The sequence below is a fragment of the Paroedura picta genome, chromosome 2, assembly GCF_049243985.1.
Source record: "Paroedura picta isolate Pp20150507F chromosome 2, Ppicta_v3.0, whole genome shotgun sequence".
Classification (NCBI taxonomy): Eukaryota; Metazoa; Chordata; class Lepidosauria; order Squamata; family Gekkonidae; genus Paroedura; species Paroedura picta.
In genome coordinates, this window is record NC_135370.1 from 96,148,371 (window position 1) to 96,168,580 (window position 20,210).

The window sequence follows — 20,210 nt, forward strand, 5'->3', positions numbered from 1 at the left end:
TTGCCAACATTTTGATTCTGATATTGACTGAACTGACAAAAAATATCAGTGAAGAGCATTGGGATTGAACCTTTATCTTCTCAATAAACCCATCTGAAACAGTAATTTAACTGTCAGACTGGAATCTGGGAACCCCAGCTTCCAATTTCTTTTCAGTTGGGAGCTTTGTGGGTGACCTGGGGCCACTCATGTACTCTCTATCTCTCTGAACTCTCAACTTTCAGGATTACATAAGAACATAAGAAGAGCCCTGCTGAATCAGACCAGTAGTCTACCAAGTCTGGCTTCTTGTTTCACACAACAGCCAACCAGTTGCCTTGGAGTGTCAAGAGACAGAACATAGTGTTGTGAGGATAACATGGGGGATGGAAAACCTTTGTATGCTACTCTGAACTCTTTGGATGATAGGCACAACAAAATTTACTAAATAAATACATGCCGTCTAGAAAGTTCAACATTATCCTTTTCATCAAATAATTATCAAACCAGGACAATGATTTTTCAAAATCCTATACTGTTTTATCTATTTACTTAAAAGCAGATCTCTAGTATGATTAATGTCACTGAACACCTACAACATACTTTGTGAGTTCATGATCAGAAAGAAGATGTTTCAGATGTCTGGAGAGTAATTTCTTTTCCATGGACAGCCGAACCCAGGCTCTAGCCTTGCCAACATCTGTTTTGATTTCACTAATGTTCTGTATATGTCTGAAAAGAAAAAAAAACAGACCATGCTGTTATTAGCTCTAGAGATTCATAGGAATATAAAACATTAAGGAAATAAATTTCCCACGTGTTATATAGATTCATTTACTACCTCTCCTATCCAATTGGCAATGAAGAAGAATATGACATTTAAAATGATACACATGTTACACAGAAGACTGTAACCTACGCTGTCATTTAATATGAGTTTCCAAATTTTCACTCAAATCAATATACAAGGATAAAAAATATACCACAATTGAATAAAGTCAGAATTATTTTATAAAATATGCTGAAGTCACTGTAAGCGTAGAAAATACTCAGAAGTATTATAGTACCTTTAAAAAATTTTTTTTTACTAACCAGCAAAAAGTTTACAAAAAATGGTAGCCATGAAAAGCCCACTTCAAATGAGAAAACTCTGGTCTTGAAAACTTGATTTTCACTAACTTATGATATAAAAATAAAACCCAACCATATAGGTCTTCAGCACCATGAGTACAAATGAGAAAAAAGTAGTGAGGATATTTTTTCCCAATTGCCAGTTATTGAGCAATTTCAATACAGCTTAATTAATTTTATTTATTTATTATACTTATATGCCGCCCTCCCCAAAGGCTCAGGTTAATACAGACCAATATAAAAAACTAAACCATTTACAAGACATGCAGATCAATAATCAGTTTCAGAAAATGGTTGCTACTAATCTTTTCCCCCATCTTTAACCGCTCCTAGCGGAGCTGAATAAATAAAACAGTAAGGGCCCCGAGGGCGGGCCCTGTCCAGGATGAGGAAGGGTGCTGATAGGCCCCTTCCCCTGGACTGACAAGTGGAGGGCGCAATCGGGAGGTGCGAAGTGCTTCCTGATTGGGCCCTCCGCTTGTCAGTCCAGCCTCCCAATTGGGCCCTCCTCTTGTCAGTCCAGGGGCCCTCCGCTTGTCAGCGCAGCTGCTGATTGGCTGCTTGCCCGGCAAACAACCAATTGGGAGGCGCAAAGCCCCACCCCCCGCAAGAGCTCACCTTCACTCCACGGCGGCCATTACTCTGCTGGCTGCTGAGAGCGATGGTAGGCCCGCTGGCCCCCGTCTACACGGGAACTGCTCCCCAGGCCCCGGGGAGGCTGCTGGCCAGCTCGCTGAGCCTCCCTGCGCCCTCCCCGGGGCCTGGGGACTGTTCTCACTTGCTGGGGGGAGGCTAAACGCTCCCCAGGCTCCGGGGAACACGATCCGCACCTCGCCGAGGATCATCCTCCCTGGGGCCTGGGGAGCTTTCTGCCAAGTCTGGGGGGGGGGAGGAAAAACGCTCCCCAGGCCCCGGGGAGGACGCTCCGTCGCTCGCCAAGCCGCGGAGCGTCCTCCCCGGGGCCTGGGGAGCGTTTTGCAAAGCCCGGGGGGGAGGAAAAACATTCCCCAGGCCCCGGGGAGGACGCTCCGCCGCTCGCCAAGCCGCGGAGCGTCCTCCCCGAGCCCTGGGAAGCGTTTTGCCAAGTCGGGGGGGGGGGGGGGTCCTGCGGCCGCCCACGCGGCCTTCTCCCCAGCCCTATACATGCCCATTTTTATAAATGGGCTTTCTCCCTAGTGTTATTAGAAAGCTGAAACAGCCAGGGAACAGCTGTTATCTGAGGCTTTGGCCTTATTTCGCTATATACTTTCTATTTAAAAAGTTTACAATATAACTAATCCTAGCCAAACACACATAGGGTTTTTTTACAGAAAAATATTCTTAAATCAATTGCAGGGTGACTAGAACTCAGATAACTCAACATGCTCAATGAATTCTACATGTTTTCCAGATTTAGTTTTCTGGAAAGCATTCTGGAGAAATCTGAGGAAAGTCCATAGGACCTTTTCTTCAGAAATTGTTATGGGGCAGAAGGATTAATGTAATTTAAATCCAACAGTAAACAAGATGGTATTCCATAACTACTACCATAATTTAGAAATGGCTCATTCTTTACTTTCTAGTTGTTTAAGTGCTCTGTGAGAATGTATATTCTTCACAGAAATTGTGGATTAACCCCTTGGTAATACACAGCCAAATTTGTCCTTGACTAAAGTTCCATAATTTTAATTACAATATACAGGGAGAGGGGGGTCATAATACCACCGTGAGTATCTGCTGCACCATCCGTGTTGGGCAGGGCTAGCACACCTTCTTGGAGGCATCAACAGGCCTCAGACTAGAGGGGGCATGGGGTTAAGAGCACCCTAGGTCCTCCTCTCTTTCTACTGTTCTCCCCAATAACTGGTTAGCTAACAAAATGGCTAACATGTCTTCCCAACAATAGTCTATGGTCCTTATGTAGTAAGTTCCCTGGGGTATACCCACCCCTTCTCTTCGTCTCCCTGAGGACTGCCCCACCTTCCTGGGTTAAGGGGCAGGGACTAATGCCAATCAGGTGTGACTGAGCCTGCTCAGCCTCCATTCTTGCCTTCTACCTCCTTTAAATGGCTGTTCCACCCCTGCCTAGCCAACTAGTGCTGGTATATTAAGACTCTGAGCCTCCCCATGCAGCTGGTCCTCCTCATCTGACACTGCTTGGTTGGGTGTGCCACTGGCCTCTTGAATTTCAACTGGTATTCAATGGGCCAGCCACCTGGAAGGCAAACTGCTCTACTGTGCTGACAGCGGTAGGGAGAAATTTATGCAGGCCCTTGATAGGCAGCTTTCACACTCTGTTTCACCTTTGGTAAGATCTCATTTCTCAGACGCTGTTAAACTACATTGATGCATCTGAAGAAATGAGGCCTGACTTACGAAAATTTATAGCCTTAAACGCACCACCTGAAATCTATTTTACTTGGCCACAAAGTTCAAAGAAAAGTGGAGGAATTTATGTTGACGCAACAGTTGTTCTTTTTATCAGCTCTGTTCCTGTAGATACTGATGATGCCACTGTCTGCTTACAGCACTACTTTCACTGGGGAAGAATTTACAAGAGATTTCATTGATACTAGCTCTCAAAAATTACATACAGAACTTAGAAAACTAAAATGTTCAAGAGTTTATAGCTGTTATAGTGACATTCGCAGTGTAGTTGCTGAGATTTCTCCATCTTGGAGCAAGCCCTTAGTAAGTTTTAATGTAAAAAGACTTTACTATGAGAAAGTGTTTAAGAACCATATTGTAATTAGAAGCACCAAGATCTTCCTGTTCAGCATGAACTGAAACCTAATAACCACATAAAGAGGAAGAGCTATGTGCCAAGCAACTGTCAAGTTTGACCTTTTCCATTCTGCATGTATGGAATTTACAGAATATATGGCTGTTTCATGTGCTACAGCAAAAAGATGAAGAGCCCAGAGCCCAGTGTCAGGACTTAAACAATAGTTTATTGCTGCACAGGCAAGAACCTACTTGAAATGCATGGACTGGAAACAGCCATTTTAAATCTCACTGTTAACTGAGTGTCTGCCCACAAAACTTCATTCACCCACTTATGCATGTATAAACTACCTTCCTCCATTCTACACATCCAGTAAAATTGACTTGCCAAGAAAAAATAAAACTAATACATCTGATCAAGATGCTTAGTCATGTTTCTCCAAAGTGAGATGAATTTTAAAAATCCTTTCATGATAAAATAAAATCACTCTCCCTATGACTGAGCCAAGTTTTGCAAAACTAAGGAAGACCAAATGCATACAGAAACTACTTTAAAATGCAACTCCTTAAAATATATATGTAATAAAAGTTATGCTTTTAGGATTTTGTTGCATTAAAAAAAAAAAAATCCAACCTCATGTCCTGAATAAGAGACACCCTTAAGGGAGACATTGCTGGGCTGGCATCTGACTTCCTTCTTTCTGAATCTAGAAGTATTCCTAAAAAATCAATCATTGTGTTAGTGACAAACAATGTAAATCCTTTATTCATTCAAGAAGCAAATTAAACATCTGTTCAAACTGAAACAAAAAGAAAGACAGACCTAAAAGAGCAAACGTGGTGGATCTTTGAAATCCACTTCCATAAAGCTTTGCGGAGATTATACATGCTGTTAAAGGGTCTTTTCCCTTATTCTGAGATTTTGTCCTACATTGGTTTCTTATCGAATGGTCAATGCAAAAAAAGTGTCTCATTAAATGAATTAAATGAGTCATACAAAGTTAAACAATGGGAATGGTTAAAATGAGTCATACAAAATTATTGTATGCTAGTTTTTTTCTATTTTATTTATTTATTTATTAGAAGAGGCCTATTTTGCCCTTTCCTGAAATCTCACAGTGGATTATTGTATGCCACTTTTTGAATGCTCTTGTGCTAATATATGTTTGAAATGCTTTAAAAGAGCCATGTAAATTGTTAATTGCTTTATTTTTGCACTAGCCACTAACCGGGCTGCCTGGCAGAAGGCAGCAGGCGCTAGCAGGAATGCGTGGGGGAGATGGCCATGGAGGTGCGGAGAGACCTCCCCGCAGTGGGCCCCATCCCCACAGGAACCAGGTGAAGATGGCGCGGTGCTGGAAAAGTGTGACATCAACCACTAGAGGGAGCAAACCCTGAAGAAACAAGAACGTACCAGTGAATACCAGTGAATAAAATGAGAATATGTTGATGATGTTATCCGTTCAGTCGTGTTCGACCCTCGGCAATTCTATAGGAATGTCTTCACCACACATCTCTGTCAATGACCGCCTCTTTCAGTTGGTCCATGGTCATCCCTGTATCAGCTTTGATCGTGTTGAGCCAGCGGATCCTTTGGCGACCACGTTTCCTTTTGCCGCTGACCATGCCAAGCATTAATGATTTCTCCAATGAATTTGATTGCATGATGTATCCAAAGGAAGTGACCTTTAGCCATAATATCTTCCCTTCTAATGACATAGTTGGTTTGCTCCTCTTTAAAACTATCTTTAGTTTTAAAACTATCAAGAGCCTCTTGTGGCGCAGAGTGGTAAGACAGCAGACATGCAGTCTGAACCTCTGTCCATGAGGCTGGGAGTACAATCCCAGCAGCTGGCTCAAGGTTGACTCAGCCTTCCATCCTTCCAAGGTCGGTAAAATGAGTTCCCAGCTTGCTGGGGGGTAAACGGTAATGACTGGGGAAGGCACTGGAAAACCACCCCGTATTGAGTCTGCCATGAAAACGCTACAGGGCGCCACCCCAAGGGTCAGACATGACCCGGTGCTTGCACAGGGGATACCTTTACCTAAAACTATCTTGTTGGTATCTTTGGCTGTCCGTGGTATTCGCAGCATTCGTCTCCAACACCATAATTCAAAAGCATCTATTCTTCTCCTGCCTTCTTTCTTCAAAGTCCAATTTTTGCATCCATAGCTCACATAGGAGATCAGGGCTATAGTTTAATAGTTTGAGCAGATGCGAGCATCACCTTTCTTTAGTAGTGGGATAAAAACAGACCTTTTCCAGTCTATTGACCATGTGCCAGTTTCCCAGACTTTTTGGCATAATGCTGTGATCGCTGCTGGTGGAACAGATCTGAGTAGTTCCACTGGAATGGTATCTCTGACAGGAACCTTATTATTTGAGAGCTGTTTCAGAGCCCAGATCACTTCTTCTTCCAGTATAGGCGGTTTTAATTCGTGTTGAGTATCAGGCTAGTGAGAGCCTCTTGTGGCGCAAAGAGCCTCTTGTGGCGCAGAGTGGTAAGGCAGCCGTCTGAAAGCTTTGCCCATAAGGCTGGGAGTTCAATCCCAGCAGCCGGCTCAAGGTTGACTCAGCCTTCCATCCTTCCGAGGTCGGTAAAATGAGTACCCAGCTTGCTGGGGGGTAAACGGTCATGACTGGGGAAGGCACTGGCAAACCACCCCGTATTGAGTCTGCCATGAAAACGCTAGAGGGCGTCACCCCAAGGGTCAGACATGACTCGGTGCTTGCACAGGGGATACCTTTACCTTTACCTTTATCAGGCTAGTGACTGAGGCACCTTGGTGTTTGCATATAATTCTTCTGCATATTGTTGCCATAGATCCTTGATGTTGGAAATGAGTATATGGAAAAGCCCAGAGAATGGGAGAAAGTAAGGAAGAACTGTGTGTGAGAGAGTGGGGGTGGGTGCAAGAGTGTGTGTCTTGAACCTCCCTGTCATAAAAAAAGGATCATGTCCATGGCTGAGTAGACTTGCCTAAATTTTCCTGTTTTTCTCTTGACAATGAATGGATGTCTATTCAATAGAAATGCTGTAACTGTCAACATAAATTCAATAAACCACACAAATTCTAGTTTCACCATCCATAATTTTGCAGTACTAATACTTCAGGCTTCTTTTGATGTGATGTTCTAGAAAGATGTGCTGGAATATGTACTTCAAACACTCTGGTAATCATTAGTTCTTTGAATGGATTAGCTGATTTTATTTAATACAGATATGCCACGCTGGATATTTCTATTTTATAGCTTTATCACATATTTGCATCTAATTCTCAATATAGTTTCATCTATATTTAAATTACAATTTATACATCTAATCTAATCTAATAAATAATAATTTTAAAAAATCTGAAATCAGAGTCATGAATAGACAAGAAAGATCTTCCACAAACCTGAGAAAAGCCCCCAGTTTGCAAAAATCCCTGAAATCTGGAGGGTTAAAACACAAGATAATAGAAGCAGCACCTCTAGATGCAAGAAATGAATGTTTTCTCAGTGGCCATTATGGCCATTGCTAGGCAACAACAACACTACTGCCAACCTTCAAGCCTTGGTTTCTGTTAGTAAACAGTCAGGGGTGGGGTCAGAACCCTTTCTATAGCTGTTTTGGCCTTTAAGGGCGAACTTATTGGGACCAGGTCCACCAGCAACCACTGAGCTCTTTTCCTAAAACCCAACTTGCTTTATTCACCCAGACTTACACAAGACCTGTTCAACAGCAGCCATCCCATGAGAGCCAGTATGCTGCAATGGTTAAGGCTTCAGACTGGGATCTGGAAGACCAAATTCACATTTCCCCTCCACCATGGTTCTCACTGAGTGACTTTGGGCCATTCACACCCTCTCAGCCCAACCTATCTCACAGGGTTGTTGTGAGGATAAAATGAAGAACAGAATGATGTATGGTGGTTTGGGTCCCCACTGTGGGAAAAGGTGGAGTATAAATGAAATAAATAATAAATGCAGCTGAAAATAAGGAGGGGAGATTGATTGGCAGTGGGTTGGAAGGAGAAAAGAAAACAGGGAAAGATAAAAAAGGCTGTCAGGAGGCAGACAGGGGACATAGTGTTGAGAAAGGGATACATGAGAAAGTGATGTATCCCTGCAAATCTGTGTAGATTCCCCATTTTGCATATGGATCAGCTTGGTGACTACCATCTTACAACTGGGCCCTGCCAAGCGACCAGCACTATGCAGAGTATGAACTATGCCCTATGCACTTGTACTATGCAATGACACAAAAGGAGGGAAAACTGAAGGAGGGACAGAAAAGGATAGGTTGGTGGGTGGGGAAGAAAGGAAGCAGGAAAGTGGAAGGCCATAAGGGTTTTCAGGAAGGAGAATAGTGGGGAAAATAAAATGAGATGCCCCCCTACAAATCTTTGCAGGTCCCCTCCTCGTAAGTAAAATCCTTCTGTATAAGAGCTGTCCAGGTCAGAATGCATTCAGATTGTGGATATCTTTAGACATGACAAATGTTCTATGTACCTTCAATACTATCTTTCATGCTCTTTGATGACTTTCCCATCAAAATGACAACATCATACCACATAAAAAGTATTGGGTCCTTCTGATGACATGCGCCTCTGACTGGCCCATACTGGGGGAGCATTCCCCCAATGGGGTGAGAAGTCTCCACCACTGAGGGCCAATAATAATAATAATGAGGCTCTTCCCTGCCCCTGGCCTCCTCCTTCCCTTTCCCCAGCCAGCATGGTGTAGTGGTTAATAGCAGCATCTTCTGATCTGCTGAATTTAGCCAAACTGATTCCCCATTCCTTCATATGTAGCCAGCTGGGTGACCTTGGGCTCATCACAGCCCTGATAGTGCTGTTCTAACCAAGCAGTCCTGCCAGAGCTCTCTCAGCCTCACCTGATGTGAAGGGAGGAAGGGAAGGTGATTGTAAGCTGCTTTGAGACTCCTTCGGGTATAAAACCAATTCTTATTCTCCTTCTCCACCTCCTGGAGCTTCCCAAGAGCATGAGGACCCAGCAAATGTGTAATTTGGTGTAATGGTTTGGGCAGCCAATCCCCTCCCGACATGGCTGATTGACAGATGAACTTCTGGCAATCGCCATTTAAAAAAAAATTAAATATACTTATTAATGTATATACTTATTCACTCAGAGCCAGTTTGGTGTAGTGGTTAGGAGTGCGGACTTCTAATCTGGCATGCCAGGTTCGATTCTGCGCTCCCCCACATGCAACCAGCTGGGTGACCTTGGGCTCGCCACGGCACTGATAAAACTGTTCTTCCCGGCGCCATGCTCCCTGTCCTCCTGCAGGAGGATTGGCCCATCAAGCCAGCGTGCTGCATACTGACACCGCCACTCTCATTGGCCTCCAGGCAAATGAGGGCGGGCAGGAAAGGTCAGATGGGTGTGGCCCACTCCGCTGCAGCTCTATTGCTCTTGCTGGCCTCCTGGCTGGCACCAGAGGTTGGAAAAGGGCAAGTGAGCATGCTCTGGACCCAGTGAGCTGCTCTAGCCAGCCTCCTGTACATCAGGAGAACTGTGGCCCCTGGCCTGTTTTTAAAAAAGGCTTTGCTACTAGTTATTCATAATTTTTATGCATGTGAACTCTACCTGAGGTGCTGAAGCTTCCTGATGTAGGTTTTCTTTGCCTGTTTTCTTGGTAATGTAGTAAGTGCGACCACAAGGCAGATTTCCCCTTAAAATCAAGAAAAATATTGTTTATAAGGTACACTTATAAATTAGACTGGAGAACGTATGTTTCATGTGTTATTCAACTAAATATTTAAAAATATAATCAAATACAAGCCAGGCAAAAGGACTCAATGCTACAGCAACTGATATGGAAAATAGGTCTTTTGAATTCAATTTACATAGTTTATGAAATTTCAAAAAGTTTATTTGACCAACTGCTTACACCTGCACCTTAATCAAATACTTATCGACTATAAAAGTCTAATGATGTAAGGAACAGTCATATAGGTTTCTATATTTTTGGAACTCTGTTCTCAGTACACAGAAAACTCATTTGCTTCTTTAAATTAATGTATGTATGTAAATAAACCTCAATCTCTAGTACTACTATGACTGCAACATAAACACACACACAATATGTACTACTTGTGCAGAAAAGAGAAAAGACATGGCTTCCATATTAAGCTATTCTGAAATGGACTGAAACCATTGTCATCTTTTATAAATCTTCCCTTACATAGAGGGAAATTTGACAAAGTATCAGACAACAACTCTGGCTAAATAGCCAAACAGCTTTCCTTCCCATTTTTTAATCCTTCTAGGAACTTCTAATTGCAAGTTAACAAACGTTTTAAAAGGGATTCAAATGTGATAGTTCAAAAGATTTGTTCTTTGATAAGCATTAATCAGGGTCACAATCCCCTTTATAGTGGATAAACCGATAATTTCTGCCATACTTATAAGCAGGCTTGCCTTTGCTTTGCAAGGAAGAATCAAGGTGTTTGTCAGAGAGCTGGGGGTACTCCTTGTAATATAAGAAAGCAATCCTATGTACACTTATCAGTAATATCCAGTGAAACTGATTCCTATTAAACATGCACTGATCTATGCCATTTATGAACATGTTATGCTATTTTATGTTACTTTCTGAAATAGATGAATGGCTTTGGCTTAAAGCCTCTCTTCTTTTTAATTTATTTTATTTGGGAAAATGTGACTGTAATGTGGCATTAGTAATATGTGAATTTAACTCTTTAGTCTCAAGACAAGATACTTGCCAGCAAAGCTTGTCACTTGCAGGGATGCTTCCAGGCTTGGATGGAGATGGATGGGGCCAGCAATTAGTCTCTTTTAATTATTTCTTATCACAACTGGGAAAAGTCTACCATTAATTACTAACATGGACAGTTTTATTTCTCCAATGTTTTTGTGAACTACAACTGAACTCAAAAGGACGGATTAGCTGTTTTAGCAAAGAATTATCATATGGCATCATATGGCTTAATTTGGATATTTTGACACAGTTTACTAATTTGCCACAATTTGCTTATATCTCTACACTTATGATGGTTGTTCATTTAGTCTGAGGAAGAGTGCATGCACTCGAAAGCTCACGCCTTGGATAGATCTCTGTTGGTCTTAAATGTGCTACTAGATTCAATTTTTGTTGCGCTACTTCAGACCAACATGGCTACCCACTTGAATTTAGCCAAATCTGAACACTGAAACTCCTAATTTATTGTAGAATTATCCTTTTATGTAAAGAAAATAACAGTAGCTAAACAGGGTTGCAGGGTAAAATCTGTGTAGCCTAATCTCATTCATGACCCTGAGTGGTTCTGAGAGAAATAAGCATATAGGCAACCTTTACATTAAGATGGTAAATGTTACATATCTTATGCAACAGGACCATAGCTATGCTCTATTTACTCTCTTGTTATAATAATACTGGATTTGTATAAGCTGGGAAAGTCAATAAACTGACAGTACCCAAAGCTCATTTTAAGACTTTCTTGCATCCCAGAGTAAATGGTCATGTAAATAACAGTACACATAGATCTTTAACACTGAATTCTCAGTTCCTTACAGCAACACACTGTAACATATTCATGATGCAATACAGTTGGCCCAGGCCACACTGATCTCTTCCAATCTTGGAAGTTAACCAGGGTCAGCCCTGGTTAGCACTTGGATGGGAAACCACTAAGGAATATTAGGGTTGTTGCACAGATGGAAGCAATGGCAAACTACCTCTGAACATCTCTTGCCTTGAAAACTCTGTAGGACTACCAAAAAGTCAGCTGTCACTTGGTGGCAAAAAAAAAAAAAAGCAAGAAATATCGTTAATACAACCTGAATTCCTTGGGTGTTTCCCAAATCTAATTTGGGAAAGCACTGAAATATGCTCTCAAGGGATGAAAAATAATGCTAATTTCACACATGACTCATTTCACGCACAGATATTTTTATCACAGAAGAAGCATAATCCATATGTACACTGCTAAGTCTGACAAAACTCACACAGATATACACAATGTGAATCTTCTAACAAATTGGGGCTTCTTATCAAATGTGTACATAGCACTTCAAAAATGTGATCATCATACAAAACACAAATGTCCTACACAGACTTGATTTTTGCTTAAGAAGCTCCATATGCTGTGCAGTACTCTCACTGGAATAAAATATATCATTTTGCTACATCTCTGAACCATTAAATAATGTAGCACCTTATGTATATGTTACATGTATATGTTAAAGCATTATTCTGGAAGATAAGAAGTGTCATTTAAAAATTCAGCCCTCTCTCAAGAGCCTTCACAAGTTGTTCAAATATATCAAAAACTACTGAAGTTAAAACAGAGATTAATAATCTACAGGGGTTACTGAACAGTAAATGTTATATTCCTCAGAAACAAAAATGTATTTCAGAAAGTTACAGTCTGAATGAACATTACAATGAAATCCTGCCTAAGGACACCATCCCCCCCTTCTTTTGTCCTCAACTAGATTTTTTTCAAGTTCATATTATTATTGTCTACTGTATTTCAAACCATAATTTAATTATAAATTGTTATTCTGAATGCCATTTCAAGAATGTACTCACTGAGATGTTGTACTGAACTATTTTAAATAGATAAAATAATATTAGGGTGGTAACATTAAGTTGTTCAAATTAGATAAAGATTACACAATCTTCATCTAATTTTGGTTTACTGTTGTTGATAGTCATAATGGATAAGTGAAGGGTCAGATGTAATTTTATCCTAAAAACAGAATTGCAGCCTTTGGTGTATCTAAGTAATTTGAATACTCCATTTATAGATACTGTAAGAGCATCTTGAAAAAATTGCAAATCTTTTTGTTAGATATAGAACATAAGCTACTAAGGAGGACAGATGTTGAAAAGATTGGCTGGGATTATGCCTGCCCATCTCCACATTGCCATGCAATCAGCAGAATGTCTTAATAGAGCCCTATGTGTATACAACTGTTATGTACATAGACACATGACTAGAGGTTACAAATCACAGATACAGATGCATCTACTGACCATCTGGAAATCTAGAAACTGAAAAATAAGACAGCAGCCATGGTTCCACTACATGTTCCACTTTCAAAGATTTGAAAATCTGAGGAACTAGATTTTGCTTAACATAAGTATTAAATTCATTATTTCCCACAAAACTGGACCAGTTTTTTTCAGGGGGGTTGGGTCGTCTGGGTTCCAAACCCTGAACTGAACTGGAATTATCCGGTTCATGACCATCCCTAGTCACCTGTGAGAACCAGTGTGAAGCAACTGATGAAAGTAAGCACGATATAGTGTCAGACTAGGCTGCAAAACACCAACATTCAAATTGCTACTCAGTCAGAAACTTCACTGGATGACCCTGCGCAATCACCCCACCTAATCTATTTCACAGGTTGTTGTGAAAATAAAAGGAAGGAGGCAATAATAATATTGCTGCCCTACACTCCTTGAAAGAAGAATGTAAGAAAAGTGAGACAGATATCAGATGATTAGTGATGCACATACATGACAAAGATTACAGTTTTAACATAATTTGTTAAAGTATCTCTATTTTGGATGGTGCCAAAAAGTATCTCTATTTTGGATGGACAACATTAACACTGTGGGACCTCTATTATTTGGTTCACACCAAGTTCACTGTGGAGGTGCTAAAATGCCAATAAATTTTATCACTACCACATTATTACCAGTAAATTCATTTAGAATCAGTTGGAAGGGGCCACACAGGCCATCTAGTCCAACCCCCTGCTCAACGCAGGATCAGCCCAAAGCATCCTAAAGCATCCAAGAAAAGTGTGTATCCAACTTTTGCTTGAAGACTGCCAGTGAGGGGGAGCTCCTTAGGCAGCCTATTCCACTGCTGAACTACTCTGACTGTGAAAAACCTTTTTCCTGATATCTAACCTATATTGTTGTACTTGTAGTTTAAACCCATTCCTGCATGTCCTTTCCTCTGCAGCCAAAGGAAACAGCATCCTGCCCTCCTCCAAATGACAACCTTTCAAATACTTAAAGAGGGCTATCATGTCCCCTCTCAACCTCCTTTTCTCCAGGCTGAAAATTCCCAAGTCCCTCAACCTATCTTCATAGGGTTTGGTCCCTTGGCCCCAGATCATCCTCATCACTCTCCTCTGTACCCTTTCAATTTTATCTATGTCCTTCTTGAAGTGAGGCCTCCAGAACTGCATACAGTACCCCAGGTGTGGTCTGACAATAATTATTATTTAGTATAATTATTGTAACAACAGGCAGATCTACAGCAATTTTAAAATATTTTTCAAGTTTATCCATTGTAGGCCATGTATGGGTGTTTACAAAATACGAAGCAACTACAGAACATTTATAAGTTCACTACTGAACATTTATAAGTAGGAGATGAAATCAAACACATAGAAGAGCTATTTGTCTCAAGAAGTTCATTTAAAAATCATGATTACTTCCAATCATCTCCTTTAGGTTGTGACAAGCTTTTTAATTATAAAAGGAAGAATCTGGAAAGGCTGTGGGAATGAAGAAGCTCAATGGGTCAAAGACAAGATTGGGTAAATTTATTTAATATGCCCCGCAAATTCTATTATGGTACTTCAGTTAGTTACAACATATAGAAGTCAGGAGGCAAGATGCAGTGAACTGCTCATGCAAAAAAAAAAATTATCTTGGAAAGTATTTTTCCTGAAAACTCTGGATAATGATAATTCATTTTCTGCTCTCAGCTCATCTGGAACTACATGTTTTACAATGTTCCTACTCTGTGTGGTACACTGTGACCTAGATCTCACAGGCTGATCTGTGGAAGGCTAGAGAACACAAAGTTTTTGCCCAGGAGTGGAGCTGGATTAGAAGGCCCTTTAAATTCTAATTATGTAGCACAAGTGTATAGATGGCTCCATCACAACAGCAACTACCAGAAGATAATAGAACAAATAAAAAGGGAAAGTACAAGTAACATTATAAATGAATACAACTCTGTATATTGACTCCAGTGCTGGAACAAATCATTTAAAGAGCACAAACCCCATGTGAACCAAAAGCAAATGAAAAGCACATTATGTGGAATTATGAATAGAAAACTCATAATTATTCATTTCCTTGAAATGGATGATGATATGTGGACAAAGCCAAGAAAAAATAATAATGGTGTGTGGACAAGAGATGACAAAGAATAAAACATGTATTCAAAAGTGACAGGTTAATTTAAATTACATCTCACAAAATGCATCATATTAACAAGACTGATTGATAAATATAAAGCTGAAATAAATGGAAGAGTAAACTGGTAGCTATGCCGTGCTAAGAAGGTCCAGCAGCTGGACAGTGGACAAAAGCTGGATATGGGAAGGAGGGAGCTAAGGAAAGTAGATTTATGAAAAGGAATAATCTTGCACTGTTTAAATACATTAATTGGTCTCAGCTTCTGAGATGGAAGCCAAAGCTCATTTTACAAGTGGAAATGATAGTGCTTTTCAGAAGTGTTTATATGTATTATACTTCCTCCACAAATTTCTTAATACTCTACCACAACAGACTGTTCAGCACTGTTTGCCAACATCTGCAATCAATCCAAAGCATTAACCTTATGTAGGTTTGGCCGTTTGCTGGTCTGAAAAGCCCAAATCTGAGTTGTAGCAGAGTATACTGATGCTCTATCTTCTAGGATGAAAGTAGTACAGCTTCTATCCTATGTAGCATATAAGAGGGAAGGACAGAGTCAGACAGTATAAACCTTCACACAAAGAAACTGTTACAATCTAGATGTGGGTTCAGATGGAAGCAGTAGATAAGGGATCATAGAAAATAAGAAAGTTCTGGTTGATGCTAAGGCCACAGTAAACCCTCACAGATACCAGAATTCAAATATATCATTTGCATTCATGACTAACCATGAGAGATTCTTACAAGAAATCTATCAGTACAGTTTTTCACTTTTCAGGACAATATAATTTTCACACTCTTTGATTAAGAATCTAAAACTTCCCTTGATCATCTTCTAGTTAAAGTGCACAGATAAGGAAAAGGGTGAGGGGGAAGGATTTAAGAATTTTAATGCTCAATTAAACAGCTCGACCTGCCTCAATTCTCATTTACATATGATATCTTAATCCCATTCAAAAGATTTGAAGCAATTTTTCACCAGTACAGCTAGCATTTAGCATGTGCAGGAGTAATACAAAAACATGTTTAAATTTTATGATGAACAGTGGCAAAATTATTATACAGCAGCAATTCCATTATCTTACCTGTTTCACCTGCAAACCATGACTCCATATCCTTTCTAAGAGATCACAGAGGCTGGCTATTAATGTATTTTCTTCAACACCTGTAATATTAACTTCACCATGACCAAGTTCCACTGCTTCACGGCCCATTTTTTCCACTAACATCCTCTTTGTCTTTTGGAACACAAAAAAACAAAACAATAGGTTTGGAGTTCATATATTTATTTTTATAGACAGTATATTTTCAAGTGGCTACAGTGCTTGTTTTTTACATTATGTTTTTTCACCAAGTAGTTTGCAGTCAGGTTAATTCCCAATGTATACACACACACACACACACGCATACAACAGCTGCAGACTTTCATGTTCCCAAAATCTTGCCCATAGAAGTCAGTGGATTTCTACAATCATCAGGAGGGTCTGTAGGAGAAGAGAGGAATCAGCAAAAATCCCTCTCCCCATCTGTGGGTGGGAGTGCTTTCTGAAAGTGGAAAAGGTTGCTGGGATCCAGTTTCAGCCAGAAATGTTCTTCTGTTATGAAACAGCCAGGATTGCTCACTTGACAGACTTACACTTGGCTAGGTCAGGATGGTAAACTTGTTCCAAAGCACAACAATGAAAACACAGTGGACAACTACATTTCTATCATAGGTAATGTACAAATACTTTATATATTAGCACATGTGATTAAATACACAATACCTGTTTGGGAATATTACAGGCCATTTAGCACCAAATGAGGAAAATCAGGAAGTACAAGACTGATTTCAAGCACTATATTACTTGCCACCTTATTTCCAAGCCTTCAGAACATTTTACATATTTTATAGAAACTTATTTCGCACCATAAGCACTATAAATCTTTTCAAAAATATAAAAGTTAGGAATCCTAAAAGCATTAGTACAATGGATGAAAATTTCCTCAAGTGCCACAAGTCACTGATCTCCAAAATAAGAAAAGAATATTTATCAATTCTCTGGATTTCTATCACCTACCTACTAATTCACACTGGGTACGAAAATCACATTAACACATTGAATTGTCAGCAATTTCCTTAACACACTAAATATGGGACCTGGGAAGTATATTGCACTTATTTAGAAGGAACTTCTGCTCATGTAGAATTCTCCAATCAGCAAACAATTGTTATTTGTGCAAGTTAGTGTTTAAGGTGATGTACACTGAAACAAAAAATCCCAACTTTAAGTATAGGTTAGTGTGGTCTGGCCTTGCTGTGAGAGAAAAAGAGCTTGGAGTAATAGTGGATAGTTCAACTAGAGTATCAACCCAATGTGCTGTGGCAGTAAAAAATGCAAATTCTATGCTAGGGATTATTAAGAAAGGAATAAAAAATAAAATGGCTGATGCTATAATGTCCCTTTATAGATCTATGATGCAGCCTCATTTAGAATGCTGTGTTCAGTTCTGGTCACTGTATCTCAAAAAGGACATTGCAGAGCTGGAAAAAATACAAAAGGCAACTAAGACGATGGAGTACCTTCCCTGTGAGGAAAGACTGAAGAGTCTGGGACTTTTCTGTTTAAGAACACCTCAGATTCTGTCCTGTTCTTGGCTTGCCAGAAGAACTAGTTGGCCACTGAGTGAAACAGAATGCTGTACTAGATGGAGCATTGGTCAGATCCAACAGGGCTCTTATGTTCTTTGTTCTTCTGTCTAATGTAATTGGGGGAGGGACTGTGGCTCTGTGGTAGAGTATCTGCTTGGCATACATAAGGTCCCCAGTTGAATCTCCAGTTAAAGAATAGGCAGTAGATTATATGGACCTCTGCCATTGGCAGCCCCCCCCCCCCCCGCATCTCTTTCAGTGAGGGTTTAGGAGTCAGGAGCAGGCCCTCTCAGGAGAAGTGTGGGCTCCTCACCTCACATGGAGGCAAGTGCCTAGGCACCAGAGAGGCTCACAGTGGCTCTCATTCCTGTGCTCCCATCATCTCTGGCAGCAGCCAGCCAGGGCAGTAGCTTGTAGCACTGCTCAGCCTGCGGTGCAGGTGAGAAGATGGAGAGTAGTGTGTCATGGCAGAAGCTGCAAGATTCATGGCCCCCACAGAGAACTGGAAAAGCCTCAGTTGGGGGAGCTCCTCCCAGCGAGGGCCAATCAGAGGCCCTGCAATGTGTACTGACAGTGTGCCAGCTTCTCAGAGTGGCCCCCATGGGAGGGCCCCATCTCCCAAGGGCCAGTCAGAGAGCCAGCATGCCATTAGGGTGTATGGACATGATTTTATGTTTAATGATAACCTCAGCAACAACAAAAACTTAAACTTCCTCATTTCTAGGATTCATACTTTAGCCCTCAAATGTGGAGTTTCCAGGAAGTCAAGATGAATTTGTATGGTATAACAGGACTGTCTGAGAGGCATGTTATAGGCCCTTTATGCACGGAGGGGAAGGTCTGCATTCGGGGTGGAATGGCGTCGCCTAAAATCACCGATAATGCATGGTGCTGGCTGCAACCGGCCACAGATTCGGAGTTTCCAGGAGACCGGGGCGCAACCAGAAGCAGCGCCGGGGTCGCCGTGTGCATAATTGATTACTCTGGGTTTTGCTGCCATTGCGTCCCGTCCCGTGCATAAGCGGTTTGCTTCGCATCTTTCCCCTTCACGTTTTCCATGTGATCCGAAATCGCCGTTTCGGCAGCCATGCATAATAGGCCATAATGTGAAAAGCCATCATGTACTACAGTGAGTCAGGTGCCCACCACCCTGCAGTTTGAAATGCTTCCTAAGCCTACCTCCTTTTTAGAAAGAAACAAATGGTCAGATTAGCTTTACTATGCTAGCAGTCTTTATGCAGATTGTTCACAGAATGATAGAGACCTGAAATCACTGCAAATGTATACCTGCACTGGGATATCATAAAACATTGTTCTTGAGGAACTGGTTACAGTGAAACCATTTCCATGGCAAGTACTTATATATGAATCTATCAGCTGTAGCATCCAGACCTTGGAAAACCTAATAACCTCACTGGGATTTTTGCTGTCCTTATGTTAATGTGCTGCTGCTTCAGATAGGTTAGCTGTTGATACCTATAAGGAAGGGGCATGCCTTTGTGTGATGCCAAAGGAAAATGCAGTCTAAATGTTGTTCTTGATTTGTGAAAGGACATCATCTGTTTTAGAACAATATGGAGCCCTTAAATGATAGATCTTCAACTTTTTGTCTTGATTCAACAGAGAAAACAGTTGATTTTAGCCACACATGTCTGTGCAAAATAATGGCTGATGCCACAGTAGAGCAATCAGCTGCATGCCGCCTCTCGGTATTAATTTGTTATTCTGAAAGGCTTCTGTCTGGAATGATTTGGCTAGTTTTTTGCCATCAGAGAGGAGTTCAATGCAGAGCACCCTCTTCTTCCATAAGAAAAGTTGGTAACCTCCCTGTAGTGAAATAGTAGCTTCAAATCTTGTTCATGAAACTTGGGGCTTCAGCCCTGCAAAATCTTTAGTGGGCTGCACGAGAAAGTTTTTTGCTTCTCATAGTGTAAGAATGTAGCAGCAATTAGTTGCACCTGTGCCCTTGAGAAACCTAACACTGTCTGCACCTACTGATAATACAATTGGCTTCAGATGTTCCCAATTAGCTTGTTATGAGAAATGGGCCTTGAGTAAGATGAGTCAACATTACATCATCTGTTTCAGGATTGGCTCATCTAGGTTGACATTAGTAACCCTATTGGTTAATTAATAAATTGTTAATTTGGATATGATTGTTTTCTGTGCCCAAGACCCCATGTGGGAATAAGCCATAAAGGTTTTCTATTGTAACATCACATTGTTCAGATTTTGGGGAAACCCTTTTCTGTACCTTGTGAACCTGCAACTTTGAAATTCTGTCTTGTCATCCTGCCACTCTTGCGAGTCTCTTGTGTTATCCAGAAATATTGTACAACATTTTTATTTTCTCATTGCTAGTATATAACTTATATTTTGTGCACCTTAATAAATATCATTTAATTTTTTAGAACTTTGTGATTTGATTCTGGAACAAGCTAAGTCGAAGCCTAGCCTGCCTAACTCGTACCATACTACCAACCAAGCCTTTTGATTTGTGGGACTTGTCCCTGGACAGGGTCAAGCTCCCTGGTAATTCCCTGATAGGCTTCAAGACTGTCTCTGAGTCTTGGACGCTTAGGGACCCATTCAGAGGTGGTGGCAGTACTACCAAACAAGGAGGT

The 20,210-nt window shown here is 40.9% G+C and overlaps 1 protein-coding gene across 6 annotated transcripts in view; it reads right to left on the bottom strand.

Annotated features, from left to right (window-relative positions):
• Window positions 1-20,210, bottom strand: part of DENND5A (DENN domain containing 5A) — an 82,067-nt gene that overhangs the window by 15,853 nt on the left and 46,004 nt on the right. For 3 of the 6 annotated variants that reach the window (XM_077321756.1, XM_077321755.1, XM_077321758.1), the window contains 5 exons: window positions 16,040-16,192; window positions 15,376-15,480; window positions 9,407-9,491; window positions 4,448-4,532; window positions 583-711 (listed from right to left, as the gene is read on the bottom strand). In XM_077321756.1, coding sequence (XP_077177871.1) covers window positions 583-711; window positions 4,448-4,532; window positions 9,407-9,491; window positions 15,376-15,480; window positions 16,040-16,192 — 557 coding nt within the window. The remainder of the gene's footprint in view (window positions 1-582; window positions 712-4,447; window positions 4,533-9,406; window positions 9,492-15,375; window positions 15,481-16,039; window positions 16,193-20,210) is intronic. The other 3 variants (XM_077321757.1, XM_077321760.1, XM_077321759.1) reach the window with 1 other exon arrangement.